This window comes from Neodiprion fabricii, chromosome 7, assembly GCF_021155785.1.
Source record: "Neodiprion fabricii isolate iyNeoFabr1 chromosome 7, iyNeoFabr1.1, whole genome shotgun sequence".
Lineage (NCBI taxonomy): Eukaryota > Metazoa > Arthropoda > Insecta > Hymenoptera > Diprionidae > Neodiprion > Neodiprion fabricii.
The window spans coordinates 19,695,338-19,716,891 of NC_060245.1; the positions used below are offsets into that span (position 1 = coordinate 19,695,338).

At 38.3% G+C, this 21,554-nt stretch overlaps 1 protein-coding gene across 1 annotated transcript; it reads left to right on the plus strand.

Moving 5' to 3' along the window:
* Positions 1 to 3,688: 3,688 nt before the first annotated feature.
* On the plus strand, positions 3,689 to 13,333 carry LOC124186238 (EH domain-binding protein 1). The gene is made up of 18 exons (XM_046577766.1): positions 3,689 to 4,511; positions 6,275 to 6,482; positions 6,696 to 6,877; positions 6,961 to 7,172; positions 7,374 to 7,515; positions 7,618 to 7,851; positions 7,938 to 8,127; positions 8,203 to 8,369; positions 8,466 to 8,688; positions 8,862 to 9,056; positions 9,193 to 9,282; positions 9,362 to 9,475; positions 9,564 to 9,773; positions 10,070 to 10,216; positions 10,322 to 10,539; positions 10,648 to 10,836; positions 11,083 to 11,224; positions 11,383 to 13,333. Exons 1-17 carry the CDS (start codon positions 4,408 to 4,410, stop codon positions 11,162 to 11,164), a joined length of 2,907 nt encoding a protein of 968 aa, XP_046433722.1. The 5' UTR covers positions 3,689 to 4,407; the 3' UTR covers positions 11,165 to 11,224; positions 11,383 to 13,333.
* Positions 13,334 to 21,554: the final 8,221 nt, after the last annotated feature.

The window sequence follows — 21,554 nt, forward strand, 5'->3', positions numbered from 1 at the left end:
ATGCGATTGAATCGGATTGATAGATGTACGAAGTTGAACTTGAAGTTCGGTAGAATAATGATTCTGCATCGTGAACGAGAATTTGTTCATCATTGATCTTCATCCTCACATCATCAAAATATTTAAATATTTTATAAATCGGATAATCCCAACGGCGTAAAAAGTAGAATCCCCAAAGTTTTTGCTCAAGATATCCATCATGCTGTTGTACCGTATGCAAATAATTACAGGTCAAATTTTCGCTCAGTCATCATGCGTTGAACGAATCTGGGTTTCGGCAGCAAGATAATAACTGTAATAATTTTGGACAGCTTCCCTACACAACTGAGTCGCTTCTACATCCATTATATGTATCCAGCACGGAATTGGAACGATTTGTATCGACACCGCAAGAAATTTTCAAAGTGGACAAAAATCTGTTTTTTGTACATGAGGAATTTTTTATTTCGTAACGAATGGACGCGATAATTGAAACAAAATTTTCGTGTTTCTCGAGTCTTCGTGTGTCATTTGAGTAAGGTCGGCAGTCAATTATCTCGGTAATCAGTTCTGACTGATATTTTATGAAATAAATTCAACAAACAAAAACCAGTCTTACTCCTATGAAGTAATCGTGAATAGATTTGATCAAAATATCGGTATAGAAGATTCTTTAGTTCGGTTTAGCTTATTTATACTTTCGGATATCAATTTTCCACCGTATTTAAACAGTTAAACCGAGAAAAGTTTGTTTTGCAATTTTCGTAAAAAAAAACAAAAATCTACAATTCCTGCTCCGAGTTCCCGGCAGCCATTTGCCGCATGATTAACAAAGAGCATGGCTTGACCATATCGAACTATTTTTCACGCATGTTATTATTATTATTATTATTATTATTATTATTATTTTATTGTTGATGAAAGTCCCGAAGGCACCATTCATCATCAACTTAATTATTTGTGGCACGCGAAATATTTCTAGCCGGTAAATGTCAGAGGATGCTTTGTTTTCATGGCCTTCGTTCACGAGAGAATATCTGCGCCAAATCTAATGTTTGCACTGCAAAAAAAAAAAAAAGAACTAACGCAAATTGGTGGGAATAAATCCTTTTATTATGTGACCAGTGTTGTAGATTATACAATGTAAATTTGCAAAGTGTATTACATTTTGACTTGTCAGCGGAAAAACATTGCGTGACATTGTAGAATGCTTATTATATGAATACACTGCTTATTATAGTTAATACATTGGTGATGTTTTATCTATATGACTATATATGACTATAATAACCATCATATTCATACGTACTAAATTACCAGCCCGTTACAGCTCCACCGAAGAATATTTTCTAATACTTGTTGTTGCAAAATTATTATATATCGCCATATGCTCTCGTAGACTTTAATTGTAGAGCTCATCAAGACCTTGAAGACTTTTGAAAATATCTTTTCCGTATCTGTAAGAGTTTGATCAGCGTTCGCACAAGTGTGGCATCCCGTTCCGACTTGGCTTCCAAAAATCGTTCTATCTTCGAAACTGTTAAACCGGTTCTAACGAAATATAGCCTAAAATCTTGTCAGACGTTTTTAGCTATCCGCAGAAAAAAGAAAGAATCAAAGTCGGTTTTCAGCAGTTCTGCAGTTATAAGCGAACACACGGACACGTAGACAGAGAGACGTTGAAATTTATGTAGGTATGTATATGGTGAATGAAAACATTAATCGAAAAAGCTACGTTAGAGAAGCGAAGACGATGATTTAAGACTTTGTAAGTGACCCATTGTTGAAAAAAGAAATACATTCTGAAATTAGAAGGAATAAATTGGTGAGTATCACCAACTGGATTCCTGAACGATGAGAACAGTGTACAGAACGATGTTGCATGTTACTAAATTCAGCGTGACTTTTGCGTATCTGATGATTACAGTCGTTGAAAGTGGAGATGGATATGAGTTTTGGTTGATTGTAAGCGCACGGTGGAATATGTTGGATAAATATTTTGTATAAATATTTCTTATCACATTATTGGTTGATTATATACTTTGTGTGCCTGTTATGCCTACATGTTATGCGTGTAGCTTCTCGGTTTCAACTGTCTGTGTATTGGGAACACTTTTGAAGTATTGGGAACAAATTATTCTTGGTGTGTGATTTTTTTTTAGGGTTTTACATTACCCCTTCTAGCTTCTATGTAACGGAGCTTTTAGACATTGGATCGAAATGACAAAGTTGACTTGACAATATTATATTTACTGTTGTTCAAAAGAATGCAGTTGTAGCATGAGAACTTTCTTTTTCAATTTGATTTACATAGTTGCAGTGATATAGAAAAATGTCCATCGTAAACCGTGTGATTGAATTGATATGATTAAACTGAGGATCGTCACAAAGTCATTCCTATATATATTGTGTGCCCTTTCCACCTGAATTTTACGGAAATTTTTGACCGTACTGGTGCACATCCTGTTCAGCAGATTGAAAATAATAGAAGGATCTTTCACGATTGACATTTTGTTAAATTTTAAAGGACTATTATTTACATTCAACGAAGTAACGAAAATTCAATTAATCTATAAATAATCAGATTTAGGTTCGTTATAATACTAGATATGGAGTTAAAGGGTAATCTGTCCTCGTACAGATTCGTAAATAAAATGATATCTAGTTTACATTCCATCATGTTACGATGATTTTACACTTTCTGTCTATTAGCGTTTACCACTTGACGGCACTTAGAGCGCGACCACTTTGCACTAGTAATTTTGTACACTCTACAGTTCCCGCGTCAGTGCGTGTTTAGTGCGGCTCAAGTGAAACAAGTGGAGTCGCAATGTCACTGCACGAGTGCGAGATGGAAACATAGGGACAATCATGATTTTCCGCTGAAATTCAAGTGGCGACTGAATATGCGGTTTTGGGATAACACTGCGAATTCTCCTACATATGAATTACTTGACATGCGGTTTCCCGACTCATTCGAAAATGATTCTTGAACTGATAAATAATTTTTCACGCATTTTAATTGTGATGCGAGGATGCTTTTTATTGTAAGTAAAAAGTGTAGCGCATAATTCGGAATATCCTCGCCAGTCGCCAAATCGTTGAGTAATCGCAACTTTTTTGAACTTCGTGTAACCGCCTATGCATATCAATAAATCTCAGAGATTTCCTCTTTAAGCCATAATTAGAAGTGACGTAGTAAATCACGTCATAGCCATTAGTGGGAATAATTGTGAAAAACTAGAGTGATTCGGGCCTGTCCTCGTCCTCCCACACTCTATGCCCTTGAATGATGATAAATTATTCATCAAATTTTGTAATTCAGTAGTTCAACAAAGTGTCAAATACCATTTCAGAAACGTACCGAAAACCGAATTTTACCTAGTCGGAAAAATGATATACCGACAAATAGAATCAATTCAAAGCACCTTACGGCTGCTATCATTACCGACCGAGGAATACACGAACTCATACCATTCAATAGCAATGATTAGTCAACGTCTTTACTGATTAAGTTGAACGTAACCAAGCGTCGGTAATGTAGGTAGTAGGTTCGTGCGTTTATCATGGTGATTTTTAACTGACAGTTGGTAGTCATGTTGGGTTGTAAGTATTTCCCGCTGATGACGTAACGTCATAATCGAGCTCCCAGTTTCTCTTAGGAGTTTCTCATCACGTAACAGCGTAATCTGCGATCAATAGACGGTATATTCCCCTCTTGATACCCTGGAGCCGTAGTAGCGCTAGGCACATTCGGTGCATCGTAATTAGGAACGGAGGCACATTGCGACGATGTGTTGTGCGGTCGGGTTTGGCGCATCGAGAATTTGTGAAACGTGAACGCCGAGTGATAAATAAATAAGATAAAAACCGAGTCCAACCCGTGAGCCGCAAGGCAGGTCGATTCGCGCGATCCGATAATCGTCTGCAATTGCGTAAAAAGTGGTGTAAAAAAGCAGACGGAATATAGCTCAAGCTCGGTTCAGGGTCGAGGCACGATAGATGTCTAAAAGTGTAAGAGTGTGATATATACCCTGGCACACACAACACATGCGATGCGAAATGTCAAACGCTGATGCATGATTAAAGAACCTTGCGTCGATGACCTAAGACATTCATGAGCAGCGAATAATCGTTCGGAATCTCGGGAATAAAGGGTATATGATCTAACCGAGGTTCGATTCACCCACGTGATTATTTGACTGTTACAGCGAATACATGACATTCTAGTTCTACCTGCCTGCCCACCTGTACCAGTATTGGTCATAATATTCCGAGAAATGAACGGGCTCAAATTTATCCTAGAATATTATTAACAGCCGGTGGAGAGCTGGTGATTCACTTTTTTATGATTCGATCTCGAACACTGCTGTTGCAAAGGAGATTTTCAACACTTGGTAACAGAGAGATAATAGAAGTGAAGAAAGTATGAGCTCCGTGTGGAAGAGACTTCAAAGGGTTAACAAAAGAGCCGCAAAGTTTCAGTTCACCGTATCTTATCACGAAGTAAATTTGGAAACTACGTCGAAATGGTAAGAGAGAGAGAGAGAGAGAAAGTAAAATATTTATGATGCAAAGCAACATGTTCAGAAAAAGTTTTTACTTGGACCCTTGGCATTTACGGAAATTCAGCTATTAAATAATAGCAAAGTAAACATGTTCATATTTTGAAAAGACAACTGCTTGAAATTCGTTTTAAATAAACACGATGTTTCGTTACGTTGACATTACTAACTTCAGCCTTCTTTTATATCTGCAACGACAGCAGCCGAAATTTGACACTTTGTCTCTCAGCGTGCTTTGGAATAATTTCAACGCGTATACGTTTCAATTTTTATTAATATTTTCGTCCTTGTGCATGTCACTCATTCCCACGATGATTCGCATCTACGCATTTACGTTTAACTCAAATTAGTTTTTTCCTCTTTTCTTTCCTCCACTTTTTGTGGACGATATCTCCGTTCCATGACTTGCACGATTTATTACAGAAGCCCTCCACTTTCAGCTTGGTGCATGAGGTATTTTTGGATCTAGAATCAAAAAGGCGTACGTTTGTTATTGTTTCGACATTTGTTTTGCCCTCTTGTTCGTCAACAATCAGTTTTATTTTACGACGGATATCTCTGGCGAAAGAACTAATTTTAATGTCGCATTAGGGAAATTCCGTCCAGTTGATAAGGAATCTAAGTGACGCAACACAAGGTATAAATAAACAGCTCTATGTCTGTTTCCTGTTTGTGACTTCTCAACATGATAATATATTCACTCATTTCAAATCCAACTTGTTATTATCTTTTTAAAGTTAGTAACATTACTGTAAAGATTTATACCGAGAAAAAATGGTTATTGTACAGTTTTGGAACTGTTTAAAATTTAGTAAACCGTAATAAAACAAAACGCATTCATATTTTGTAATTTTAGTTCTTTTAAAATCATTGCAAAAATAAGAAAATAGTATTTCCCGACGTTTCGTTACGTTAACGTTACTAACTTCAACCTCGTTTATTATCGACACGTGTGTTAAAGTTGTGCCTAAATTTACGCTGGGTACGTTACTAAAATCATCACATGAAACATCTGTCTGAAAGTCACTTCTGAGTTACCAAAATCTGTTGAAATTTGACCAGAAAATATTGAAATTCAAGCTTGTCAATATTTGTAAATATTGATAAGTCGCCGAGATATCCTAAGTCAATTGAATATACGTATAATAGAAAAACTAACAAACTGGGCAAGAAAAGGAGCTTGAAGATCATGAGAATTTAGTGCAAAATAAAGTTTCCAAGAATAATAATCTTGCAAATCTTATCTCTTACTTTTACGTCAAATCAAACGTTTCCTTCTAAATAACCAGAGGTAGTATTTTATCATTCTTCTATTTATCGACAAGCGGAATTAGCTCATATAGAATCAGATAACATACCAAGTGACGTAAAGTATTCTTTGAATACACATACATTAATTTCATATATTATTTCAAAGAAATAAAAGCAGATGTTTTATATTTACCCTGATCCTGCAGTCGATACTTTGAGTCAAAAGATCAATCTCAGTGATCAAAACCAACGATGCACAAAAAATAAAGAATCATGGCTAAAATTTCGATGCATTAGAAAGACTTTTTCCTTACACCGTTCCAAGTATATTCTAAAATTTGGAGACACAAAATTTGACTTGGGATGTTGATCGTCCAGTTTTATTTTTTATTTTTTTTTTTACAGATTTTTAATGAGCTAGTACAAATTTTAGTCGTTCTAGTTTATATTTTAATTGTTTATGTTTATGTCTGATGCAGGACGCCAAATAAGTTGAGCGTTGTGTGGACCAGGCGTAGTAGAAGAGTCAGTTCTGAGCCTCTGCAATGGGAACCGACCCTCAGCGATCCCTTGAAGGGAAACATCAGCTGGCCTGTACCAGACAATCACATAGTTTCCGTTACCCTATTCAAGGATCCACGAACTCACGAACTGGAAGACAAAGAGTGGACTTTTGTCATCGAAGATGTAAGGCAATGTTTGCAAAAACCTTTCATCCAGGTTTTACTGTCTCTATAAAGTATATGTATGAACATAATGGTAGTCTTATTTTCAATCGAAATTCGTGCGTTGAACTTAATGCTGGTTGAAAAATTAAATTACGAGAAACCTCGATATTATTTTTATTGCAAAATTGAGAAACACTTCTCGAGTATCTAATTCTTATGCACATAAATTCAGGTTTCAACAACAGGAAAACGGCGACACGTCGCAGCGACGAGTATAAATATGAAAAAATATGCTTCCCTTGAATCGAGTCAGCAGCAACTAAAATTAGAACTGAAACCAACGTCGAAAAAAATTGTCAGCGCCACATTGGAGTGCACTTTGTCATGCGTATTTCTCAGGGAGGGAAAGGCGACGTAAGAAATTTGCTCGATCGATACAAATTTATGATCAAATGTTCAAAACTATCCTGACAGAATGCTCCTTTCTCATTTGATAGGGACGAGGACATGCAAAGCATGGCCAGTTTGATGTCGGTTAATAATAACAGCGACATCGCGCCGTTGGACGATTTTGACAATGAAGATATCCCTGAGGACGTTGAGGAAATTGGTGGTAAATCTCTGGAAGAGGTTCTCGACATTTCCGCGCAGTTGGATCTACTCACTAACAGCCTAACAGAGAGTGAAATTGCCAGCACACCGATAAGCGGTAATTGATTAGAACAGTTTCTAACTGACTACAATTAATTTTAAAGCCTTTTTGAATGAATCCGCTAAAATACCGTGACAAAGAAATGTAGTAACTGTTTTTATGAATAAATTTTTAGTCGAATGATGCGGATATATTCAAATGGCAAATGACGATCGTGATAAATCGCTAACAATATTTCCTCTGCTTTTGATTAATCAGTTGCTAGCTTGTCAAAGGATGAGACAACACCGGTTAATGATAACAACAATCCGTTTACAAGAGACATCGCTCAGATGGGAAGCGGCGGTGATGATAAAGTAGAAAAATCTCCGTCCAAAGATAACGTTGCGATTGAGAACGAGTAAGTGTCTGTTGCGCAAGATAAATATTCTAATTGTTTATAAAAATACAAATAACTGGTCTTTTTCAGTCCGAGAATAAAAATATCTGCTTGACTTTTTAGCAAAAACGTTGAGCAATCCTCGGTGAGACTATCGCTACAGCCGCTGGATTTGAAAAAGGGAATTTCGGACGTCCCTCCAAGGTTTCGGGAGACAACGCCTGGTCAAGATCTCCTCGAGTGGTGCAAAGATGTGACAAAAAATTACCCAGGAGTCAAAGTTACCAACCTCACCACTTCCTGGCGCAACGGCATGGCTTTCTGCGCTATTATCCATCATTTCAGACCTGATTTAATGTTAGCTAACTTCTGGATAAATCCCATCATGCATTTTATCCTTGAACTGATGAAATGACACACCTTTGTTTTATTTTCACTTACAGAGATGTTGATACTTTATTGCTGCACGATGTCAAGGGCAATTGCAAAAAGGCTTTTGATGCGGGAGAAGCATTGGGCATACCCCGAGTGATAGAGCCGGCTGATATGGAAATTTTAACTGTACCTGACAAACTGGCCGTCATGACGTACCTGTACCAACTCAGAGCTCACTTTACTGGACACGAGCTTGAGGTTTGTGAAAAAATTTATTCCGCCAACAGACGAATATTACGTAGTTTATAATAATCTGAACGTTATCTAATTCAGGTACAACAAATTGGCAAAACAGCGGACGAATCTTCCTACATGATCGGCAGATTTAATACAGACAACAACACTGATGTTACGGTACAATTGTTTGGTCAGGAAATAATAAATTTACGTAAAAAAGAGCAGAGTGAGCAACGGAATAACAAGAGTGACGGTAACAGAAGGTAAGGGGATTCAAAATTCTTAATCGTTTGAATATATTTTTTTTTTTTTGTGATGACAAAGAATCTGGTATAATTCAGATCCGTTGTACTTTGCAGATCAAATCCGTTCGACTTGAAACGGGACGAAAGCGGTATAGAAAGTCTTAAGAACAAACTACATCTGAGTCTTAATACCGATCTTATGGATCACGATCAGCACGGCAAAGATAAATCACCTTCAAGCGTGAAAGACGTTAAGGACATAATTTTGGCTGGCTCGAAAAGTTTTCTGGGCAAAGTTCTGTCGCCCACTAAAGAAAAGCATGCGGCGAGAGAAAAGGTGCATTTTTAGATACTTTATTTTTGTTTCAGGCACAATTACAACACTCGGTAAACTTTCTTCTCTCAAAAATTCGTTGAGCCAGGTGAATGGCAATGAAATATTTCCTCTGAACATCTGAATCCCGATCGATTAGACAGTTCTCTGTTACTTGACTCGATATTTTATTTCAGAGTAAATCCCCATCTAGAACCGGTCAAATAACTCAACCACAACCACCGCAGCAGCAGCAGAGGCCAGTTTTAATGACACGCAGACAACTAACGGATCCCTTCGGTTCCGATGACGAGGAAGAGCTCCAAGTTGTCCAGGATAAATCGTCGCAATCGATTTCCATAGCAAAATCACAGTCCTCTACACGAGACACCGTTAGTGTGCTTATTTTGTGTAATTAGCAAAGCCTTTCGCGTTAATGCTTAGGAATCTTGTATTGAATGAAAAAGAAAAGATGGGTTTTTTTTTGTCAGTAACTGGTGTAACGACAAAGATCACATTTCGTTTCAGGACTCGTTGCATTCGATTGACAGAAGTAGCCGAGGGAGTTCGGAATGCCGTGGCACATCTCCGACTTCTACTGACCCACGACTACCGCATGTAATTATTGATTATTTAGCGATTGAATCTATGGTATGAAAATGGGAATGCATCAGTTAATCTGTGTTTCTCTGCTCAGCCTCTTGTCACTCGACATGATGAGCTTAAGGAAAGAGCTAGACAACTTTTGGAACAGGCAAGAAATCAAGCCAAACAACCACCAATCAATTCTGCTGCCGCAAGTCCCGTTGAGGTTGGTATAGAAAAGTACCCGTGTATTAAAAGTACAGCGTAACAATATCACGAGAATGAAATGACTTGTGTCATGCACCAACTTTCAGGGGCAAAGCGACGCTGAGAGGCAGCTTCAGCTACGCGAAAGAGCCCGGCGCTTGATAGCTGAAGCCAGAATGGGAGCAGCGGTAAATACTAGTCAAATCGGTGATGAAAATTCTACCGAAACAAGGAACATCGACGATCAAAACAACAGTCCACGTCGCAGCACTACTCCTTCTACACCTTCAACTCCTGGGGATAGATTGAGCATTAAGGTACTTCAAATGTTTATATGATTTTAAACGAAGTTCAAGTTGGTGAGTTAACACAGCAAAGCATTGAAAGAACATCGATTACGATTTTGCAATTTCAGAATGACCGAGTTGTTGGGTTTGCAAAATGAAAGTACATTTTGCATGTTTTTATTTTTCACTGAATTGCAAATAATTCTAAAGTTGCGATACAGTCTCATACCTCATGGTTTTTAACTGTGAAATTTTGTGAAATAATGCTATTAAACAAATATATTTTAAATACCGAGCTTCGAATCACTTGGTCCTTCAAATTTCAGTCTGAACACAATGGCAATGTTCCTACAAGTGCAACAGGGACAACAGACGGAGAAAAGAAATCGCCGCTGTCGTCATTTTCGAAAATTATGGACAGAATATCACCTGAGCATACTAGTCCTGACGGTAGCATCTATTCAACTCGTGGGGTATGTAGCTCGTTAATATTGTCAATTGAACAACTTTTGAGACTCGGTGTTAGTTCAATTTCAGTATCTCTTTACCTAATATATTCAATACTTATTTTAACGCAGTTTGGAAAGGACATGACAACGTACATCCAAAACGAGTTGGAGGCTCTCGAGAGAGAGCAGAATCAGATAGACGTACAGGCTGGAAAGTTGGAAAAACAGCTTAGAGCGGCGATGGAAAGCGATAACGAAGAAGAAACGGAAAGATTGATGTCTCTGTGGTTCACTCTAGTCAACAAGAAGAATGCTCTTCTTAGAAGGCAGATGCAACTGAATATTTTGTAAGCACAGACGAAAGAAATACACCTAACGCATTTATACGCATCCTGATTCATGTTCTATTCAATATTTATAATTTTCTATTTTCCTTTCTCTTTTCACGCCTGCAGAGAAAAAGAAGATGATCTGGAACGTCGTTCAGAACTGTTGAACCGAGAACTTCGCAGCATCTTGGACGTTTGTGATTGGCAAAAAACGCCAGAGCAAAAGATTCGCGAGAATCTTCTTTTGGAAGAATTGGTATCGATAGTAAACAAGAGAGACGAACTTGTGCATCACCTTGATAATCAGGAACGAGCGTAAGTGCTTTTAATATTATTTTTCATCAAACATAATTTTCACTGGTATTATGTGACAATGATTTACACGTGAAATATCATTTTAAGTATCCTGAAATAATAGGATTATTGACCTGATTATTTCTTAATAAAAACATTTTCATAAGTTTATGCTTTAGTCTTCAGAGTTTTTGGTACAATCAAGAAAATTACTATCTGTTGTAATATTTATTTGTAACATTTGTGTCGTATTTTTTCTCAACACAGCATCGAGGATGACGATGAGATCGAGCGTGATCTTTCGCGAGCTGGATTGGCTCAACGTAACAAAAACTGCGTCGTCCAGTGAGAATGCCTATACTGCTTGTCAAAGATTATTTCAAGAATGACGATACGTCATGTGGTCAAGGTCTGTCGGTAGTTTTGATTTAATGAATTTTATTGACATTGCTGTGACGTTGTTAGTTTGTACTTTGAAAACATTTCCTAAAGATCATATATTCTGTATATACGTATTTTTTTACTTGAACAAACAGCTTTTACATATAACTCGAATTGTTTGTTAAGGTACGTCCAGTGTTGCTGTGGAGCTGCCAAAGAATGAATACACACTTAATCTGTCCTAATCAGCCTATTGATAATATAATATATGACAGTAGGAATTAAAAAAAAGAAAATGAAAACACAACGGTTAGTAAATAATTTACAATTAAACGTATAGGTTACACCTGTACAATAGATTCATTTATTGATATCTTCAACGAGTGTAAATTTAAAATATTGATAAATTCTTAAATAGAAAGTTTTATTATTGTATTCACGCATTGATTTATTATTACAGTTTAAAAATTTTTAAAATTGAATAGTCTATTTGAGGAAAACAAAATTTGTCGATTTGTGCATCACCTCTATTCATGTTCGCAATCTGCAACTCGTAAACATGAGGAAAAAAAAAGAAAAGCAATTTATTGATTAGTTATAATAGTTGGCTACTGAATTATAAATAATTTATGTTTATTAAGTTTATATCTATGGCATAAGTAGCTGTTAATTCCTAATTGTTTGAAATTCTGAAGGTTGTCTTTTCGTGTGTGCTGTATTCTTGTTTATACCCTCGTTTTTCTCTCTAGTTACTTATTGTTATTGTTACTCAGTCTTTTCTTTTTTTTTGTATTATTATAAAAATATCAGAAGCATACTCAAGTACGGTGCCATAGTATATAATGTATTATACATACATACATACATACATACATACGTATGTTGATTAGTCTTTTCTTTTTCTTTTTTCTATTACTTTTTACTCTGATTCATCTATAATACTATTGTAATATTTGAGTCGATGTCTTGAATACCATAGTTTTCATTAGTTACTCATATCTCACTAGAACACAAGACTATCTTGTATTATATACAGATCATCGTCGTGTTCTTCTAGCTGTAATGCTGACAGAAAGAGCAAAAAATAATTTATGAAACAGACAAAAATTTATCCGGTTTTTAAATATATTATTTACATCAAATAACGACGCAACTCTGTTACATAGGTATTATACTTCTTACTACTTATATACATAAATAAATGATGAGCTTTAAATTAACGGTGCTCTGTTACTAAGGGCATACTTATAAACGTCGCTACGACGATATTTTAATTGACTGGCAATATAATAGCGAATGATCCAAGGCAGAACCAAATATATGGTGAATATGACGAACGAGTCACGAAAGAAAAGTTTTGAAAAGCAAAGAAAAATAATAAACACGTACAATCAATTACAGTCACGCTTCACTATTTGAAACGGAGAAAGAATACCTATATATTACACGAATATCTTGGCAATCATAGTTTCAGAAAATATTTATTAACATTGTGTATTGTACATACAAAATAGTATAATAATTACAATTGAGTACAGTTTTTTGTAACAAAAATTACATCACGCATTTTAAACTACTTCTGAATTTTACAATCACACAAAGATTAAACAATAATATTTATCTCTTCGTTATTCATGCTATTACTAGTAACACCAGTTCTAAAAGTACGCGACATGCCTCCATGTTATTTAAATGTGAATCGATTTACTTACTCAAATAAGAGTTTAACGAAATCGTGTGAAAGAATGAAAAACTGTGAAAAATAGCATTGTTTCTAGACTGATCGTTTCCTTGACATGTATTTATAGCGAGTTGAGTGGTCTGAAAAATTCTATTGAATCAACTTTTGGTTTTTAATTGATCCACTCAATTTCTAACTCCACATGAAATTTGGCAAGAGAGATCGTAAATCAGCGAGCTCACATGTGATTATTTAAATAACATTTATTATAGCGGCATTGTAATACTGTATCAATGTAATTTTTTGGTTATCAAAGCATACTGTTTAAACTATAATATCCATTCGTTCATCGCTCAGACAAATTTTTATTTATGTCATCATACAAGGACATCGTGAATGTCTACTCATGTGTTTGTATACAAAAAATACAAGAAATATACTTATTCTTGCCAACAATGTGTAACCCATTGTTACAGTTATCTATGTTAGCTAAAGAATTAATCTCCATGAATTGCTACCTGTGATATATGTACGTATGTGTAATTATGATTCATAATTTACTCTTAGTAGAAATTCACGCATTATCTTTGTTTACATACATATATATGATATATATATCTATAAAACATTGGTAATAAAGCACAATGATGATGCATCCTGGACTATTTGGCGTTATTTACAGTGTGTTAACATTTCTATTTTCTCATTGATATTCGTCTTGGGACAAACTATTTTGATCAATTGACTGTACAAGATTATTGAATCGGTCAATGATGACTGCTGCAAGTTTCTGTCGGTCTGCACCCAATTACTTTAGATGATTGAATCATTAGTACGTTTAGTTTTATCCTTACGGCAATGCGGGAAAGTTTGTGTAGAACGCTTCAGTCGAGAGAAACTCGAAACATGTCAATGCTTGCAATGTCATGGCTTGCTGGAGGCGAGATTCATTCCTTTTGAACGACATACCGAAGTTGAAACAATATCATACTAAACTTATGAAAGGCAAGAATTCTCAGATGTGTCTCAAGAGTTGCGGCAACTCGATATTCAAAGAAGAATAATTGCTCGTGGTCTTGGAACGAAACAATAAACCGCTGAAAGGAGGCAACGTGAGATTGCGAAAATAGTAGCGACGTTAAGCAGCTATATCAGTAGACACGTACATCTGAAAGAGGAGAGATTTGGACCGTAATAACTCTGCTGTTGGTCCTAGGCTCTTTGCTCGTTTGCATTTTTGCGAAAATTTTCGCCAATTTGAAAAGTGCTGGAATAAATTAATTGCGGCACTATTCGGACGTAATTTTGCAGGAGAAATCGATTGGGCGCAGTCCCGATACGCTGCGATCAACGCATCAAAAGTTACAGCCAAAAATCGAAAACCTGTGTTTTCGACATTTTTCAGCAGGTGCATTTTCCTTCGTAATTTCTCTCCTGTTGATCCCACGCTCTTTTCGCTGCGTTTTCTGAGTTCCTGGGTGTCCGATTGGTCAGAAAACGGTCGTTTGAATCAAATCTGAGACCAAAAATTTTTCGGCCAAAAAAAAAGCAAGGCTAACCCCTTTGCATTTTTGGCGAAAATTTTCGCGATTTTGAAAAGTGCTGGAATAAATTAATTGCGGCACTATTCGGACGTAATTTTGCAGGAGAAATCGATTGGGCGCAGTCCCGATACGCTGCGATCAACGCATCAAAAGTTACAGCCAAAAATCGAAAACCTGTGTCTTCGACATTTTACAGCAGGTGCATTTTCCTTCGTAATTTCTCTCCTGTTGATCCCACGCTCTTTTCGCTGCGTTTTCTGAGTTCCTGGGTGTCCGATTGGTCAGAAAACGGTCGTTTGAATCAAATCTGAGACCAAAAATTTTTCGGCCAAAAAAAAAGCAAGGCTAACCCCTTTGCATTTTTGGCGAAAATTTTCGCGATTTTGAAAAGTGCTGGAATAAATTAATTGCGGCACTATTCGGACGTAATTTTGCAGGAGAAATCGATTGGGCGCAGTCCCGATACGCTGCGATCAACGCATCAAAAGTTACAGCCAAAAATCGAAAACCTGTGTTTTCGACATTTTTCAGCAGGTGCATTTTCCTTCGTAATTTCTCTCCTGTTGATCCCACGCTCTTTTCGCTGCGTTTTCTGAGTTCCTGGGTGTCCGATTGGTCAGAAAACGGTCGTTTGAATCAAATCTGAGACCAAAAATTTTTCGGCCAAAAAAAAAGCAAGGCTAACCCCTTTGCATTTTTGGCGAAAATTTTCGCGATTTTGAAAAGTGCTGGAATAAATTAATTGCGGCACTATTCGGACGTAATTTTGCAGGAGAAATCGATTGGGCGCAGTCCCGATACGCTGCGATCAACGCATCAAAAGTTACAGCCAAAAATCGAAAACCTGTGTTTTCGACATTTTTCAGCAGGTGCATTTTCCTTCGTAATTTCTCTCCTGTTGATCCCACGCTCTTTTCGCTGCGTTTTCTGAGTTCCTGGGTGTCCGATTGGTCAGAAAACGGTCGTTTGAATCAAATCTGAGACCAAAAATTTTTCGTCCAAAAAAAAAGCAAGGCTAACCCCTTTGCATTTTTGGCGAAAATTCTCGCGATTTTGAAAAGTGCTGGAATAAATTAATTGCGGCACTATTCGGACGTAATTCTGCAGGAGAAATCGATTGGGCGCAGTCCCGATACGCTGCGATCAACGCATCAAAAGTTACAGCCAAAAATCGAAAACCTGTGTTTTCGACATTTTTCAGCAGGTGCATTTTCCTTCGTAATTTCTCTCCTGTTGATCCCACGCTCTTTTCGCTGCGTTTTCTGAGTTCCTGGGTGTCCGATTGGTCAGAAAACGGTCGTTTGAATCAAATCTGAGACCAAAAATTTTTCGGCCAAAAAAAAAGCAAGGCTAACCCCTTTGCATTTTTGGCGAAAATTTTCGCGATTTTGAAAAGTGCTGGAATAAATTAATTGCGGCACTATTCGGACGTAATTTTGCAGGAGAAATCGATTGGGCGCAGTCCCGATACGCTGCGATCAACGCATCAAAAGTTACAGCCAAAAATCGAAAACCTGTGTTTTCGACATTTTTCAGCAGGTGCATTTTCCTTCGTAATTTCTCTCCTGTTGATCCCACGCTCTTTTCGCTGCGTTTTCTGAGTTCCTGGGTGTCCGATTGGTCAGAAAACGGTCGTTTGAATCAAATCTGAGACCAAAAATTTTTCGTCCAAAAAAAAAGCAAGGCTAACCCCTTTGCATTTTTGGCGAAAATTTTCGCGATTTTGAAAAGTGCTGGAATAAATTAATTGCGGCACTATTCGGACGCAATTTTGCAGGAGAAATCGATTGGGCGCAGTCCCGATACGCTGCGATCAACGCATCAAAAGTTACAGCCAAAAATCGAAAACCTGTGTTTTCGACATTTTTCAGCAGGTGCATTTTCCTGCGTAATTTCTCTCTTGTTGATCCCACGCTCTTTTCGCTGCGTTTTCTGAGTTCCTGGGTGTCCGATTGGTCAGAAAACGGTCGTTTGAATCAAATCTGAGACCAAAAATTTTTCGGCCAAAAAAAAAGCAAGGCTAACCCCTTTGCATTTTTGGCGAAAATTTTCGCGATTTTGAAAAGTGCTGGAATAAATTAATTGCGGCACTATTCGGACGTAATTTTGCAGGAGAAATCGATTGGGCGCAGTCCCGATACGCTGCGATCAACGGATCAAAAGTTACAGCCAAAAATCGAAAACCTGTGTTTTCGACATTTTTCAGCAGGTGCATTTTCCTTCGTAATTTCTCTCCTGTTGATCCCACGCTCTTTTCGCTGCGTTTTCTGAGTTCCTGGGTGTCCGATTGGTCAGAAAACGGTCGTTTGAATCAAATCTGAGACCAAAAATTTTTCGGCCAAAAAAAAAGCAAGGCTAACCCCTTTGCATTTTTGGCGAAAATTTTCGCGATTTTGAAAAGTGCTGGAATAAATTAATTGCGGCACTATTCGGACGTAATTTTGCAGGAGAAATCGATTGGGCGCAGTCCCGATACGCTGCGATCAACGCATCAAAAGTTACAGCCAAAAATCGAAAACCTGTGTTTTCGACATTTTTCAGCAGGTGCATTTTCCTTCGTAATTTCTCTCCTGTTGATCCCACGCTCTTTTCGCTGCGTTTTCTGAGTTCCTGGGTGTCCGATTGGTCAGAAAACGGTCGTTTGAATCAAATCTGAGACCAAAAATTTTTCGGCCAAAAAAAAAGCAAGGCTAACCCCTTTGCATTTTTGGCGAAAATTTTCGCGATTTTGAAAAGTGCTGGAATAAATTAATTGCGGCACTATTCGGACGTAATTTTGCAGGAGAAATCGATTGGGCGCAGTCCCGATACGCTGCGATCAACGCATCAAAAGTTACAGCCGAAAAACGAAAACCTGTGTTTTCGACATTTTTCAGCAGGTGCATTTTCCTTCGTAATTTCTCTCCTGTTGATCCCACGCTCTTTTCGCTGCGTTTTCTGAGTTCCTGGGTGTCCGATTGGTCAGAAAACGGTCGTTTGAATCAAATCTGAGACCAAAAATTTTTCGGCCAAAAAAAAGCAAGGCTAACCCCTTTGCATTTTTGGCGAAAATTTTCGCGATTTTGAAAAGTGCTGGAATAAATTAATTGCGGCACTATTCGGACGTAATTTTGCAGGAGAAATCGATTGGGCGCAGTCCCGATACGCTGCGATCAACGCATCAAAAGTTACAGCCAAAAATCGAAAACCTGTGTTTTCGACATTTTTCAGCAGGTGCATTTTCCTTCGTAATTTCTCTCCTGTTGATCCCACGCTCTTTTCGCTGCGTTTTCTGAGTTCCTGGGTGTCCGATTGGTCAGAAAACGGTCGTTTGAATCAAATCTGAGACCAAAAATTTTTCGGCCAAAAAAAAAGCAAGGCTAACCCCTTTGCATTTTTGGCGAAAATTTTCGCGATTTTGAAAAGTGCTGGAATAAATTAATTGCGGCACTATTCGGACGTAATTTTGCAGGAGAAATCGATTGGGCGCAGTCCCGATACGCTGCGATCAACGCATCAAAAGTTACAGCCAAAAATCGAAAACCTGTGTTTTCGACATTTTTCAGCAGGTGCATTTTCCTTCGTAATTTCTCTCCTGTTGATCCCACGCTCTTTTCGCTGCGTTTTCTGAGTTCCTGGGTGTCCGATTGGTCAGAAAACGGTCGTTTGAATCAAATCTGAGACCAAAAATTTTTCGGCCAAAAAAAAAGCAAGGCTAACCCCTTTGCATTTTTGGCGAAAATTTTCGCGATTTTGAAAAGTGCTGGAATAAATTAATTGCGGCACTATTCGGACGTAATTTTGCAGGAGAAATCGATTGGGCGCAGTCCCGATACGCTGCGATCAACGCATCAAAAGTTACAGCCAAAAATCGAAAACCTGTGTTTTCGACATTTTTCAGCAGGTGCATTTTCCTTCGTAATTTCTCTCCTGTTGATCCCACGCTCTTTTCGCTGCGTTTTCTGAGTTCCTGGGTGTCCGATTGGTCAGAAAACGGTCGTTTGAATCAAATCTGAGACCAAAAATTTTTCGGCCAAAAAAAAAGCAAGGCTAACCCCTTTGCATTTTTGGCGAAAATTTTCGCGATTTTGAAAAGTGCTGGAATAAATTAATTGCGGCACTATTCGGACGTAATTTTGCAGGAGAAATCGATTGGGCGCAGTCCCGATACGCTGCGATCAACGCATCAAAAGTTACAGCCAAAAATCGAAAACCTGTGTTTTCGACATTTTTCAGCAGGTGCATTTTCCTTCGTAATTTCTCTCCTGTTGATCCCACGCTCTTTTCGCTGCGTTTTCTGAGTTCCTGGGTGTCCGATTGGTCAGAAAACGGTCGTTTGAATCAAATCTGAGACCAAAAATTTTTCGTCCAAAAAAAAAGCAAGGCTAACCCCTTTGCATTTTTGGCGAAAATTCTCGCGATTTTGAAAAGTGCTGGAATAAATTAATTGCGGCACTATTCGGACGTAATTCTGCAGGAGAAATCGATTGGGCGCAGTCCCGATACGCTGCGATCAACGCATCAAAAGTTACAGCCAAAAATCGAAAACCTGTGTTTTCGACATTTTTCAGCAGGTGCATTTTCCTTCGTAATTTCTCTCCTGTTGATCCCACGCTCTTTTCGCTGCGTTTTCTGAGTTCCTGGGTGTCCGATTGGTCAGAAAACGGTCGTTTGAATCAAATCTGAGACCAAAAATTTTTCGGCCAAAAAAAAAGCAAGGCTAACCCCTTTGCATTTTTGGCGAAAATTTTCGCGATTTTGAAAAGTGCTGGAATAAATTAATTGCGGCACTATTCGGACGTAATTTTGCAGGAGAAATCGATTGGGCGCAGTCCCGATACGCTGCGATCAACGCATCAAAAGTTACAGCCAAAAATCGAAAACCTGTGTTTTCGACATTTTTCAGCAGGTGCATTTTCCTTCGTAATTTCTCTCCTGTTGATCCCACGCTCTTTTCGCTGCGTTTTCTGAGTTCCTGGGTGTCCGATTGGTCAGAAAACGGTCGTTTGAATCAAATCTGAGACCAAAAATTTTTCGTCCAAAAAAAAAGCAAGGCTAACCCCTTTGCATTTTTGGCGAAAATTTTCGCGATTTTGAAAAGTGCTGGAATAAATTAATTGCGGCACTATTCGGACGCAATTTTGCAGGAGAAATCGATTGGGCGCAGTCCCGATACGCTGCGATCAACGCATCAAAAGTTACAGCCAAAAATCGAAAACCTGTGTTTTCGACATTTTTCAGCAGGTGCATTTTCCTGCGTAATTTCTCTCTTGTTGATCCCACGCTCTTTTCGCTGCGTTTTCTGAGTTCCTGGGTGTCCGATTGGTCAGAAAACGGTCGTTTGAATCAAATCTGAGACCAAAAATTTTTCGGCCAAAAAAAAAGCAAGGCTAACCCCTTTGCATTTTTGGCGAAAATTTTCGCGATTTTGAAAAGTGCTGGAATAAATTAATTGCGGCACTATTCGGACGTAATTTTGCAGGAGAAATCGATTGGGCGCAGTCCCGATACGCTGCGATCAACGGATCAAAAGTTACAGCCAAAAATCGAAAACCTGTGTTTTCGACATTTTTCAGCAGGTGCATTTTCCTTCGTAATTTCTCTCCTGTTGATCCCACGCTCTTTTCGCTGCGTTTTCTGAGTTCCTGGGTGTCCGATTGGTCAGAAAACGGTCGTTTGAATCAAATCTGAGACCAAAAATTTTTCGGCCAAAAAAAAAGCAAGGCTAACCCCTTTGCATTTTTGGCGAAAATTTTCGCGATTTTGAAAAGTGCTGGAATAAATTAATTGCGGCACTATTCGGACGTAATTTTGCAGGAGAAATCGATTGGGCGCAGTCCCGATACGCTGCGATCAACGCATCAAAAGTTACAGCCAAAAATCGAAAACCTGTGTTTTCGACATTTTTCAGCAGGTGCATTTTCCTTCGTAATTTCTCTCCTGTTGATCCCACGCTCTTTTCGCTGCGTTTTCTGAGTTCCTGGGTGTCCGATTGGTCAGAAAACGGTCGTTTGAATCAAATCTGAGACCAAAAATTTTTCGGCCAAAAAAAAAGCAAGGCTAACCCCTTTGCATTTTTGGCGAAAATTTTCGCGATTTTGAAAAGTGCTGGAATAAATTAATTGCGGCACTATTCGGACGTAATTTTGCAGGAGAAATCGATTGGGCGCAGTCCCGATACGCTGCGATCAACGCATCAAAAGTTACAGCCGAAAAACGAAAACCTGTGTTTTCGACATTTTTCAGCAGGTGCATTTTCCTTCGTAATTTCTCTCCTGTTGATCCCACGCTCTTTTCGCTGCGTTTTCTGAGTTCCTGGGTGTCCGATTGGTCAGAAAACGGTCGTTTGAATCAAATCTGAGACCAAAAATTTTTCGGCCAAAAAAAAGCAAGGCTAACCCCTTTGCATTTTTGGCGAAAATTTTCGCGATTTTGAAAAGTGCTGGAATAAATTAATTGCGGCACTATTCGGACGTAATTTTGCAGGAGAAATCGATTGGGCGCAGTCCCGATACGCTGCGATCAACGCATCAAAAGTTACAGCCAAAAATCGAAAACCTGTGTTTTCGACATTTTTCAGCAGGTGCATTTTCCTTCGTAATTTCTCTCCTGTTGATCCCACGCTCTTTTCGCTGCGTTTTCTGAGTTCCTGGGTGTCCGATTGGTCAGAAAACGGTCGTTTGAATCAAATCTGAGACCAAAAATTTTTCGGCCAAAAAAAAAGCAAGGCTAACCCCTTTGCATTTTTGGCGAAAATTTTCGCGATTTTGAAAAGTGCTGGAATAAATTAATTGCGGCACTATTCGGACGTAATTTTGCAGGAGAAATCGATTGGGCGCAGTCCCGATACGCTGCGATCAACGCATCAAAAGTTACAGCCGAAAAACGAAAACCTGTGTTTTCGACATTTTTCAGCGGGTGCATTTTCCTTCGTAATTTCTCTCCTGTTGATCCCACGCTCTTTTCGCTGCGTTTTCTGAGTTCCTGGGTGTCCGATTGGTCAGAAAACGGTCGTTTGAATCAAATCTGAGACCAAAAATTTTTCGGCCAAAAAAAAGCAAGGCTAACCCCTTTGCATTTTTGGCGAAAATTTTCGCGATTTTGAAAAGTGCTGGAATAAATTAATTGCGGCACTATTCGGACGTAATTTTGCA

Bases quoted from the DNA above. Each gene is read 5' to 3' on its own strand.
- LOC124186238 (XM_046577766.1), top strand. From the start codon at position 4,408: ATGAGCTCCGTGTGGAAGAGACTTCAAAGGGTTAACAAAAGAGCCGCA. The intron at 7,516-7,617 runs GTAAGTGTCTGT...TTGACTTTTTAG, and splicing joins AACGTTGCGATTGAGAACGA to CAAAAACGTTGAGCAATCCT. The intron at 9,476-9,563 runs GTTGGTATAGAA...ACCAACTTTCAG, and splicing joins CTGCCGCAAGTCCCGTTGAG to GGGCAAAGCGACGCTGAGAG.